At 41.1% G+C, this 12,925-nt stretch overlaps 1 protein-coding gene across 5 annotated transcripts in view; it reads right to left on the reverse strand.

Annotated features, from left to right (window-relative positions):
• Positions 1–356: 356 nt before the first annotated feature.
• Epm2a (EPM2A glucan phosphatase, laforin) overlaps positions 357–12,925 on the reverse strand; it is an 86,556-nt gene continuing 73,987 nt past the window's right edge. For 4 of the 5 annotated variants that reach the window (XM_046450896.1, XM_046450910.2, XM_058581838.1 and 1 more), the window contains 2 exons: positions 10,092–10,333; positions 357–2,815 (listed from right to left, as the gene is read on the reverse strand). In XM_046450896.1, the coding sequence (XP_046306852.1) occupies positions 2,538–2,815; positions 10,092–10,333 (520 nt within the window). In that variant the 3' untranslated portion in view covers positions 357–2,537. The remainder of the gene's footprint in view (positions 2,816–10,091; positions 10,334–12,925) is intronic. The other variant, XM_046450916.2, reaches the window with a different exon arrangement.

The following is a 12,925-nucleotide window of genomic DNA, read 5'->3' on the forward strand; positions in this document are numbered from 1 at the left end:
TAACTCAGTGGTAGGATGAGTGCTTAATATGTGGAAGGCCCTCGGTTCAATCCCCAGCACCCTCCCCCACAAAATTTAGTTAATACCAATGACAAGCAGCTAAGGACACCATATGTGATATGATTTTTGTCAGACCCATTCTAACAAGTTTTCATCACTTCTTTGTGGTGGCCCTGCTGTTGACTTCCTCTATCATTTAACTGCCAATTTTCCTAGGTTAATGACAGAGTAAGGACAACAAAGAAAGAACAATTTAGCTCAGCTCACTGCCCCCTTTAAAAAAAAAAAAAAACCCAGTTGATTTCTCTAGATTCCAGACTAAGTTGATAACATTAAAACAATTCCAGAGACAAAGGTCTTTTTCTAATGCTTTTATTTAACCAAAAATCCTGGTGATTTCAAAATATATTAGACATTCCATTCACTGAGGACAAAAGAGGTTATTCTAAAACATTCTGTAATAGTCTTAAACTGGTTTTATCAGAGCAAAAAAAGGAAAAAAGGGAGAAATCTATCCCAAAAGGCCATTATAAAGTAGAAATTATACAGCTGGATTTCTTGGGCATTAAGGAAATTTACACACACACACACACACACACACACACACCACTTATGTATATTAGTTTAAAATATTCCATTTTTAAGATTAAATTTTATATAACACACATGACTATAAATGGGTTCCTGAATACAATGACTATTTCTAATTATTTTTAGCAAGAGAACTGAACTTCCCACCATCCAGTGCTGGTTTATAAATTGAATTTTGTAAACCTGTTAGAAAAAAAAAATGTTTCCTATCTAGCCTCCTCTGCCCAAAGCAAATATCAAAATGTCACCTCTCCCGCAGTGTCATGGTTATAAGACATCTCCCTCTCTTCTAAGGTCTACTGGAACTCACCCTGGGTCCTTCTTATCCCCTTTTATACCTCCTGAATGAGAATCTCTCTTATCTATCAATACATGTTTGTGGAAGAAAGAAGAAACAGAAAAATAAATAAGCATTATAGTTTAAGTTTTTAAAGCGTGAACTGTGAGTCAAACAAATCTAGTTTTGTTTCTCACTGCATTTACTCAGCATGTGGCAACTGACACTGATTTAACCTCTCTTAGCTTTTGCTTCTTCATTTAAATAATAGAGAAAATGAAGCCTCTCTCATGGTGTACTATGAAGGTGCAACTGAATAAAACGGTAGACACACCACATCCAGGCACTCAATTGAAAGGTATTTCTCTTCCTGTATTCTTACCTCTTGAGCACAACTCAATTTTGTATTATGGTTGGTTGAACACAGGTCAAGGTCTAGGGTATTGAACGCAGGTCTATTTCCAAGGTGAACACTTTGAAGGCAACATCTTGCTCATCTTTTTTTCCTGTAGAACTTAGTGGAATGAATTGAGTGTTCTGGAGGCACAGTAACTGTGTGTTGCACTAAACTGGTGGTTGAGCCAGAATCAGACTCAAGCTTTGAAACAATGACCTATAGATTTTGGCTCTTTGGGCTTTTTTGGTAATACAGTTCCTCTCATATAGTTCTTTTTTGTGATACAGTTCCTGAGCTAAGGCTCAAGCCTTGAGACAGTCCACCATGTCTTAAATTAGGATGTACAAAATAGAAATACTTACCTAAATTCTGTGGTAATTGATTAGAACACTGTTGCATTTCTCACTATAGAAATTTCTGCAGGGGATCAACCTTATTCTGAGAGGAACAAAACTGAAGTCACTACTCTATGATGGAAAACAAATTGGATGGAGAATAGCACTGAGTCACATAAACATGAGCTACAAACTCCAGCTCCTCCCTGACTGGTTGTGAGACTTTAGGAAAACGCATTAAAACTCAACTAAAACAAATAGAGAGCTTAGTCTACCTTGGTTATCACATGGGGTCTTCGGTACATAGGGAAGGAGATGCCTATGGGTACACTATACCACTACAAAACAGGACACAAAAACCAAGAAAATCACTGCTTTCCATCTATATGAGCTCTTCTTTTGTCATAGTTCAGTTTCTACCCTTATTCCCTCCTTTGGCAAATGACCATAATGTTAGTTCAGTTCAGTAGAAAAGCTGTGTGTGTGTACGCATGTGCAAACACACGCATATAATAGTCTAGTGATGAGATCCACATAACCTGCGATCTTTAATTTTGCATGTCAAAGAATCACAATGCAAGGAGAAATTGCCCTTACGAATCTATGCTACAGCCCACGCAGTACCTGTGAAGCAAAGGACTCTTCTGCCCCGAGGCAGCTGCGACTGCATGCATTCTTTTTGTGTCTGATGCTAGAACAACATTGCACAACCCAGCTGCTTTCGGCCTTTCTCCCGTGTCAATCACAGCTTCCTTTGTAAAGTACAGCCCAAGGCCTGATGGAAAACCACTCCCAGCAGCACAGGAGCAGCTTGGAGGAGGAGCACACACCATAGTCCTCCCAGTTCGAGTGGGGCTTTTGTTTCTAGGTCATTTTACTAACATCACTCCAGGATCCTTAAAAAAAAACTGGGAGGAAGGGGAGGCAGCTTGGCCAGCTACAGACTACACACTGAAGAATGAATCTTCCCAAATTTCTGGAAAAAGTCCTCTTGTGCCCGGGCCAAGGCGTCTTCATCAATGAACACAGCTGGCCTCTTGGCCATGACAAAGTACTGCACCTTCCTCAGATTCCAGCCCAGCACGTACTGGAGCCAGCCGCAGACCGCAGCGGTGGAGCGGCCCACCCCCGCGTTGCAGTGAACGTACACGGTGTGTCCATTCTCCAGAAGCGCGTGCAGGAGACACACTGCCTGCGGGAGCATCTGCACTCGGCCTGATGGAGAGAGCACAGCACACACAAGTGAACATGAGACCTCCGAATGTCACTGCTACCTCCTCCGGCACACCGCCACATCACAGGGCCAGGCAGAGTGAGGCAGGGCCATGAGCACTGGCTCTGCTTCGAAGGCAGAGGTGAGGCGAGCTTAGAAAAAAGTGGAAAGAGCATTCCAGAGACACCGGCTGGGTCCCTCTGAACCTTCACTGAATGTCGCTGCTCCTCTGAGTGGCTTTACCATCAATGCAAATTTCCCTCCAAAGTACACTGTCATCCGTAGTGGAAATAGATATTTATATCTCTTACAAGGGCTCACAGAGATTGGTCAGTGGTTTTGGAAGATTTCAATGAAAGCATGTTATATTCTGTCACCTGAATTTCATTTAACATAAAATGTTCTTCCATATAAATGTAAAACACTGAACTGGTCCACATTGGTTAAAGAATCAATCTTTTTCATTAATTAGATAGATGAAACCTGAACTAGAATTTAATGTTAATTTTCACTTGTCAAACGGAATGGCTGACTTATAATTGATATATGTGGAACAACCAATCATTTACTTCACCATGATGCAGTGAATACTAAAACTGATTCAATTTCTGTTATTGGGCAATTATGATTATAGCTATTACCACTTTATGCTGCTATTTCAATTATTAGGTTATCCAAATGTCTTCTCCTTCTGAGAGAAGATGTTCTATGCCCTGCTGAGTGCTGAGAGACTCCCTCCTCTTATCCTGCAAAGCAGAAGCGCCCCCTACAACCATCCTGGAGTTCCTGGATGCTTTCTGCTCACAGCTTCTCACTAGAGAGATTTTAACAGTGAGTTGAAGTTTTTTAGTAAATGAAATCAAGAAGAAATAAAACAGAGAAACCATACAGAGCCCGGATTATAGATGGATAATTATACCTCAGTGTTCTCTAGGTGCTCTCTGTCCTCCACAGAAGGACATAATGGCCCCAGAAGGATCCTCTCAGGATCACACGGAGGAGCTCTGCCCGCCTACATTTTGCCATCCCACTGAATGGCTGAAGTAGTGGTAAGCCCCTCCCTCACCTGCTGACCTGCCCCAAGGTCTAGAATCCCCAGGAAATGCAGTCAAGTCTCCCTCTTTAGATGCCCTCTTGAAACACAAGTGCCCTGAAGAAGCTAACACAACACAATGAAATTGGACACACACACACACACACACACACACACCCCATCTTGAAGGTCCTCTCAGTCACCTGTCTACCTCAGCTTCACACCCACCACACTGAGACAGGAGTGGGAGACTGCAGAGAAGCCAGGATAACAGTCTAGCCTAGCCACCGTGTTCTGTGAGTCTCCCTAATGAAGAGATTCAAAGCTACAGGCACCAGCCAGCAGTTTAGAACGTGTCTGAAAGGAATGTGTTGGTGCCTTAGGCCACATCACTCTCTCCCCAGGGCCTGTTGCCCTGACTCATGCTCTATCTTGATCCCTGTGTCCAAACTGAGCCATGAATTTTAACTCATGAAATGCTGCACGCCTGATATCAGGTGTTCTGAGGTAGAGCTGGGCGGGGCTGCCATAGTTCCTTGTGGTCCCCTCCCAGAGGTACTAAATGTCCTGGAGATGCAGCAAGGTGTGGAGAGCATCTGATGAGCCAGTGAGGCGCCTCACTGCGGTCTTAGGGAAAGCACTGTGTGGTGGATTCACCATCTGAGTCAGGGGATCAGAGGTGGCAAAGCCTCCTAGGTTAGTTTGGTTGATCTTGCTGAGACGTGTGTCCTGCTTAACTGCAGGGCTTGTGTCCTACTCAGGGTTGGAAGGAGGTTTGCTCTAAGAAACTCTGGGTGGGTGGGAATGGAATCCCACTTGTAGTTCCTACCCCCATTCCACTAGCATCAGGTGACAAGTTCTTTGCTATGGCTGCTTCTCCAGACACTATGTTCTTTGGCAGGAAATAAAAAAGAATGTTGTTAATTTAGTTTTTGTTTTTGTTTTTGTTTTGCTTTGTCAATTGCCCAATCTATAAATAGACTACAGTGGCCATTTGCAGTAGAAGGTGCTGAACCCAAGAGTCCAGCCCCAGTGCTGGCCAGTGTGGCCAGCCTGCCAAACCAAGTCTTCAACAGACCCAGTCAGGATCTCTTCCCTCGGTCTACTTCAGAGGTTCCCCAAAGACAGGTCTGCTCCAAAGAGCCCAATTGATGTAATACCATCCCCTTCCTTTTTATCTGTAAAAAGCATGTGCTTTTTATTAAGAAGCATGTGCTCTGTTCAGAAGTTAAAAAGGGATACTGTTAGTTTGAGGCTCTCTCATTTCAGACCCATCCTTCTGAGGGGTGTGTGTCAGCTGCCATGTGCACCAAAGGTGCCCAGCTTCACAGGGGCTTCACCAACATGGGGTAACGGTCACCGGAAGCCTTCTTCCAGAATCACTGAAAAATCCCGCTTAAGATCTGTCAAATATTTAAGTAACAAACATAAATCACTGGAAGCGGCTCAGAGAAGTAGCCAGTTCAGAGTGCTCTCCCATCCTAACCTGGCCTCAGCCAGAGCCCTATTTCAGTTTGATCTTTAGAGACTGCACCCTGCCCTGACTAATTATAGATAATATATACTGAGCCCTTTTTACCTGGCAAGCATTCTGCACTAAATATTCTGTGTGATATTGCTCATTTATAACCACCTCTTACCAACTATGAGGCCACTTCCATTTCTATCCTTAATTTTTAGATGAAGGAACAGAGTCACAGAAGGTTGCCTTAAGTTATTCCCTAAGTGGCTACTCCAGCCAAGACAGTTCAAAGCCTCTGATCTTAACAACTGAGGTCCTTCTCTAACTGACCTGGTTTCTGATACTTTCCTCCCCCCATCTTGTGAGTCTGAATTCCCACCCTACTTACCCAGTCATGATGCTGTCTTTACCCCGTTGAAGAGCAGCATCCTCCGTGGGCTGTAACAACTCTGCCCCACCCTAGAGAAACTCTCAGCACCCAACAGGTCCATCTCCCTTCTTGAAAACCCATCCAAGGAAGCCCAGAGTAATACAAAACCCACCATGGAACAAAAAGAAGATGGATAAGATCAGGGCTCACCATAATATACCCTAAACAATTTAGAGTTGATATCAATCAGAGTCGATAAATTTTAAGTTTCCTATATATAATCTCCATGCAGAACTTAATCTGATAAGGAGTTTCCATTCTTAAAGACAGTAATACCTCATGATAAGGCAAAATTCCAGATCTTTTCATTTAAAATGTTCCATATTTTAAGTGTTGGCAACAAAGTTGAAAAACTGTAAACCCTATGTAGGTCAAACAAAACACACTACCATCTGTGTTTCTCACTTTGGAATTTAAAACAAGCCTTGGGTCTCAGTAGATGCTCAATAAACATTCATTAAATCATGAACAAAAATGAAACAACAGAAGAAGACAGAAGTACCTATTTGATCTGAGACAGAGCTAGATCCTTCTCTCCCAACTGTAACCTACACCTGCTCCAGACTAACCCAATCCTAAAATGATTAAAATAGCATCCTGAGAGCACCACTGAGTGAGGCAAGGTTGTGAGAATGAGGAGAGAGAGAGAATTTGGGCAGGTAATGTGGGGCATTAGGGTCTGAGATAAGGGAGGGTCTCGAACCCCAAAGGCATGCTTTACCTGAGGTTGACCTGAAGAGTTTATTCATGGCACACTGTTCAGCCTTCCTCAATCACACAAACACTTTTTTTTTTGTCTTAGAGTTTCTACTGTTTCCTTTCTTACTCCAGAGACAGACACATAAAATTTCATTATTTTATTGTGCACATCTTCTCTTCCACCTTTGGATTATAAGGTTCAGCTCATCTAGAACATTCTTTGGTAGAAACTTACAACTATGCACTAATCATATGATCACAACTTGTTGACTTTCAAAGCCCTTTCGTATCACTCATCTTATTCTATTGTTACCCTCCAGTAAGGCAGAAATTACTATTCCCCTTTCCCAATGCAGGAACTAACCTGCCAGTATCACAAGCCACACAGAGGTCTGGGGCTGGCGGCCAGATGTTCTGGCTCCAAAGTCAGCATCTTCCCACAATGGCAGAGCCGAATGCAGTCTGCTGAGTGAAAAGAACTCAGGCTGTAAGAAATAAAAGGGGGGTTGCTGAGGACTCCGGGAGCACATTAACTCATCTGGGAGGCAAGGGGAGACCATTTGTCATTCACAGAACTGAAGGAACAGAGGTCAAGACTCAACCTGAATTCTTTCTATATGGGGGACATTTTAATGAGTAGATTTGGTTTGTTTTGTACAAGTGGGTGTTGGATGCAGGGCGGGGGGGCTTTTCATTTCTCAAGTGAAAGACGCAAACTACATTTTAAAAAAATATGAAAAAGAAATCTAAACGACCCCTCCACATGTGACAAAGCATGCCAGAGTAAGATCAATAGCACAATTGATTGTAACAGGTCTGTGACAACCAGTAGTGACAGGACAGCCTAAAAGCCTGTCTCCCTTCTCAGACTTTATCTGACAGCATTGTGCTGTGGCGCAAAGTGCTTCCAAGTGGATCTTTTCTCTAGAGTTCTAAAAATATTCAGCTGGACTAATCTATACTTTCATTGTGCTAATATTGTGAAGCCACATAGATTAATCTACTGGTAAAACGTTTCCCGGTGCTCAGGAATGGTTGTTAACTCTTTGATTTACTCCTCCAGGTTTAGTGAACCAAAGAAACTCTTTTTTTTTTTTTTTTTAGTCTTAGAGTTTCACCTGTTTCTGGTGGGAGGTCTCATTTTGCTGCCACCCACTGCCTCTGTGTGAAAGATGGTCACGGCTGCACCAGACCTAGTGACCCAATGACCCCCAAAAAGATTTGAGTACAACAAAAATATGTGCTTATGGATTGTTTTCCCTCAGGCTTCTGCAGACCTCCAAAATATCAAGCAAATTACCTCCTAGCAGCATGGCCTTCACATGATCGGTGCATAGGAGGGAACAGAGGCTCTGCGTAGTGTTAGCTCAACTTTTCCCAGTCTGTCCCCCGCTGTGTTGCTCAGCAGGTAACAATATTATCAGGTCAGAATCAAAGAAACTTAAATTAAAATGCTCTGTGGGAACTAGTCATACTACCTGAACAATTTTCTCTGTTTTGAAATCAGAGAAACAAATTGGGCAGGGCAAGGATCACCTATATTCAACCAAAGCTCTTCTATGTAAATGAAGTTTCTTTTTTGATATGTTTTTCTTCCTTGAGAAAGGGCCAAACTTTCAAGACTAAATCAGGCTCCCTTGGATCAGATTACCAAGGGGAAAAAAAAACAAACTGTCAGTAATGCTCCACACCTTCAGAAACAAAAATCACACTCCAACTTCAGTGATAGTTCAGTTCAGACACAGACCCACAAGGAGGCCCAGTTTGGCCACATGCACCACCTGAGGTAGATACAGGATCAAGGTGGCCTGAGAGATAGGTTTTCCCACCTTGCATACCATTGACATTGGGGGAGATAAGCTACCTTCCCTACAAGTCATGGCTGTGCATAACAACAGTTGGTCATGAGTGTCAGAGACTAAACTAGTTAGTTGGTCCATAGAATCTGCAAGAGTATTTGTGAGAACACAGAGAGAAGCTTTGTAGTCTGGTTTTTTGGAGCAATGTTCTGAGTCAGGTTGCCAGCCTTGAAATCCAGGCTGTGCCTCTTTCTAGTTCTATGGCCTGATCAGGTTACTTAACTTTTTGTACCTGTCTCTTCCTCTGCAAAATGGAGATAACAACATCTAACCAGAGTCCTGTTAGAGCATTAAATGAGTTAATGTATGCAAATTTCTCAGTATTGTGTTTGATGCCTAATGTGCATTGTAGGGAAAAGGGCTGATGATGGAAACACTTCCTGGTTCCCTGTCTAGGCAGCCCTGCCTTCCTTCTTTCCTTCAGAACAGCGGGTCCCTAAATTCCCTTAACCCATGCCATCTCCACAGCTCTCTGCTGCCCCCTGCTGACAGGATGCTGATACTATCAGCATCTTTGTTCTCTCTACAGGTGCCTCCACTTCTTTGCAACAATTACTTCATTCTCCAACCAGGCTGAGAGATATAGATCATTCCTTTAAAATCACTTGCTTATGAACCTTAGTCTATGTTGCTGATCTCCCCTAGCCTGCCCTTTCTCCAGCCACACCTTCCTGTCTAGGTCATGCCTACGCCAAATGCCATGGCATTCACAAAGCCTCCCTGTGCTCCTCCACAGAATGGGCTGCTGCAAAGCCATAGTCCTCCAGAGCGTGTACCTCATTCCTCTCACATCCACCTCCGTCTGCACTACACTCTGAACTCGTCTTACTGCCTCTTGCCATTCAGTCCAAATCACGCCTTATTTGTCTCTGGTTCCTTGGCGCACCCTAGCCACACACAATTCCTTTTTCACAAAGACCGGCTCAGCAAGCACCTGTATGATCAATAAAGACTCCTATCAACACCCTGGCTCCGCTGTATTCTCTCTCACACTCTCTCCATTTCACTCACCCCCTCATGGACCCCCCAGCTTCACCTTCAATCCATTCTCCCAACTATAATCAAGAGTACTTCTGGAGGAAAAAAAAAAATGAATCTTGGCATTTCCCAGCTTCCCAATCATTCATCTGCTTGTCACTGCTTTAGAACAGTATAAAGTCCTTACGGTGGCCCAAATCCTGGTAGAGGTCTTCCCTCCTTCTCACATTTGCAGCCCCATTGGTCTTCCAGTTCCCGCAACACTCCACGCCCTCTCCTGCCACAGGGATTCTAATTGGCCTCTCTGCCTGGGAGTCTCTCTGCCATTCACTCTTCCCCCAGTCCACCCTCAGACCTTAGCTCAGACATCACTTCCTGAGAAACCTTCCTGGATTATCTGTCGCTCTCACAGTATTATCTATGTATCTTCCTAACAAAGGAATTCATATTTTTTATTTTTACTTACTAATGTGCAACATCCCTATAGGACTGTAACCTTCACAAAGACAGGAGTTGCACCTGCCTTTCTTTTTATGTCATGTTCCTAGCAACCAGCATAATGTCACACACATAGTAGATACACAATGAATATATATTTAATAAATAAGCAAATTTAAAAAGCCAAGTTAAACAGAATCTTAGCCAAAGCACCAAAAGATACACATTAAATATATTAAATCTGAAACCTTATATTTATACATTTATACCATTCATATTTAAGACATTCAATTATAGATACAAGGCCAGACAGACTGCAAGGTCTTCCCTGAGACACATTCAGCAAGAAGCTAGAGCAGTTCTTCTGATCCTTACTTACCTTCAGTGCTCATGTCTGGTGTTGGCATCCAGATGTAAACCAAACCTTCTTCCTTATACAGCTTGATCATAGTGTCTGGACTCATGGGTTCGGGGTAGCGGTTACAGCCGGAGGAATTCTGGACAATATCCCATTCCGTCTGGAAATTCATGACAGCCGTTATGCCCAACTCATGCTTCAGTTTGATGGTTACGTGTTCCACTTGGCGAGGACAACTACCCAGCCAGATATTTGGTAAAATTCTAATGAGAACATATGAGATCAACTGTCACTATTGTTCTGATTTGAGTTCTAAGTAACTGCATAAAACACATACTATTAAAAAGCAACTAACCCCTTAATCTGGCACAAGAGAAACTGGATTTTTAAGGATTTGAGATCAATATTATTATTATTATTATTATTATTATTATTATTATTATTATTATAAGGTAAGGAGTACTGATATTACTGTAGGGGAAAAACAAATAATTCAATTAACTAGAATGTCAGGAAATGGGCATTAGAAAACCAAATCTAACAACATATTAAAATAAGGTCATCAAGTTGTATTTATTCCATGAATGCATAAAGTGCACAAATCCATTAATACATTTCAAATGACAGCAAATTAAAGGTGAAAACTTCTATAATTGCCTCAATAAATTCTGAAAAACATTTGCTAAAAGTATTCATTCCTGTTTAAATCCCAATATAAAATTCTTTCTTTCTCTTTATTTATTTTTTACTTATATATCACAGCAAAATGCATTACAATTCTTATTATACATATAGAGCACAATTTTTCATATCTCTAGTTGTATACAAAGTATATTCACACCAATTTGTGTCTCCACACATGTACTTTGGATAATAATGTCCTTCATATTCCACCATCATTTCTAACCCCGTGCCCTCTCCCTTCCCCTCCAACCCCTCTGCCCTATCTAGAGTTCGTCTAACTCAAAATCCATATGTAACAAAATGAAATTAATCCCCTTTCACCATGCACAAAACTCAACTCAAAATGAATCAAGGACCTAGGAATAAAACCAGAGACCCTGCATCTAATAGAAGAAAAAGTAGATAGACCCTAATCTCCATCATATGGGATTAGGCCCCAACTTCCTTAATAAGACTCCTTTGGTACAAGAATTAAAATCAAGAATCAATAAATGGGATGGACTCAAACTAAAAAGTTTCTTCTCAGCAAAGGAAACCATCTGTGAAGTAAATAGAGAGCCTACATCTTGGGAGCAAATCTTTACCCCTCACACATCAGATAGAGTGTTAATATCTAGGGAATATAAAGAACTCAAAAAGCTAAGAACCAAAAAAAAAAAAAAATAGCCCAATCAATAAATGGGCCAAGGACCTGAACAGACACTTCTCAGGAGATGATGTACAATCAATCAACAAATATATGAAAAAATGTTCATGATTGCTAGCAATTAGAGAAATGCAAATCAAAACCACTCTAAGATTTCATTTCACCCCAGTAAACCCCTATATAAAATTATTATAGTTTAGGACATTTCAAATATGCTAAACACCAGAAACTAACAAAAGCCAAATTTCTTTCAAATAAAATCAAAATTAACTCCATTAGCACCCAACATTGGACTATTTCATCAAATGCTAAGAAAAGGTAGTATTACCATGAGCAAAAACAAGAAGATAATATCATCTTTTCAAGTATTATCCTATACCTGAAAATCCTTAAGGCTGGATGCCACACTCAGTTTCTGAATTGGTAGGTCTGATTTGAGACTCCAAGACTCCAAGGTTTCTAACAAGTTCCCAGGTGATGCTAACACTGCCAGTTCAGGAGCTACACCTGGAGAACCACCTCCCTAGGTGATCCAACTACAAAAGATATGAGGTATTTAACTTATTCAGATTAAAACACCTGGGAGAGGGAAAATGTACAAAAATCAAGTAGCTTTTCTTCGTATGAGCAATAGCCAGGAAGAAATGGGGGTAGGGGCAGTTCTGATTTAAAAATAATAACAATGCATTTAACCAAAAAGAACAATGAAATCTATTGAAGAACATTTAAAAAACACAAAATAGGGGCTGGGGTTGTGGCTCAGTGGTAGAGCACTCGCTTAGCATGTGTGAGGCCCTGGATTTGATCCTCAGCACCACATAAAAATAAATAAACAAAATAAAGGAACTGTGTACAACTAAAAAAATACATATTAAAAATAAATAAATAAAAAACACAAAGTAGAGAATTACTATACTCTTTAATTGAAAGATTTAATATCATAAAGTAAAAAAAATCACAAAAATGTATTTTAATAAATTAATTCATAAATTTAATGCTATCATTTATTGCATGTAATACATATCATCTTGTTTATTCATTGTTTCACATGTACACATTCTGTCCAGAACCAATGGTTAGGTCCTGTATATCAAATTTTACTTGAATCATGTTGTCAGGAACTCAAGGCAATCAGATAATAGTTATCAGATAACAAGGTACATATTATGATGCTCACCAGATTTCCCAGACATTCCTTTTCAAGTATTGAGGACCAAACTTCCTATCTGCCTCAAGTTACACAGAAACATGTGACTTGCTCTTTTCAATAAAATGTGAGCTGAAGTGATGTGCCACTTCCTGTGTAAGACAGTTGGGATGGTTCTCCACACTCTTTCACTGCTGTAATGATATGTGAGTGTGTGTGGACACTGAGCTATTAAAAGTCTGAAGCTACCTGGACTGTCAAACTACTGCAGGAGGACAGGTGCCCTAAAGAGCTAATGGCATCTTATGTTAAGCCATTTAACCTTGTTTGTTACTCAGCATGATTTGTCTTGTTCTGACAAATACAAAGCCTAAATAA

Source organism: Marmota monax, unplaced genomic scaffold, assembly GCF_021218885.2.
Source record: "Marmota monax isolate L192 unplaced genomic scaffold, Marmota_monax_Labrador192_F-V1.1 WCK01_AAM20220418_F8-fsc00030, whole genome shotgun sequence".
Taxonomy (NCBI): domain Eukaryota; kingdom Metazoa; phylum Chordata; class Mammalia; order Rodentia; family Sciuridae; genus Marmota; species Marmota monax.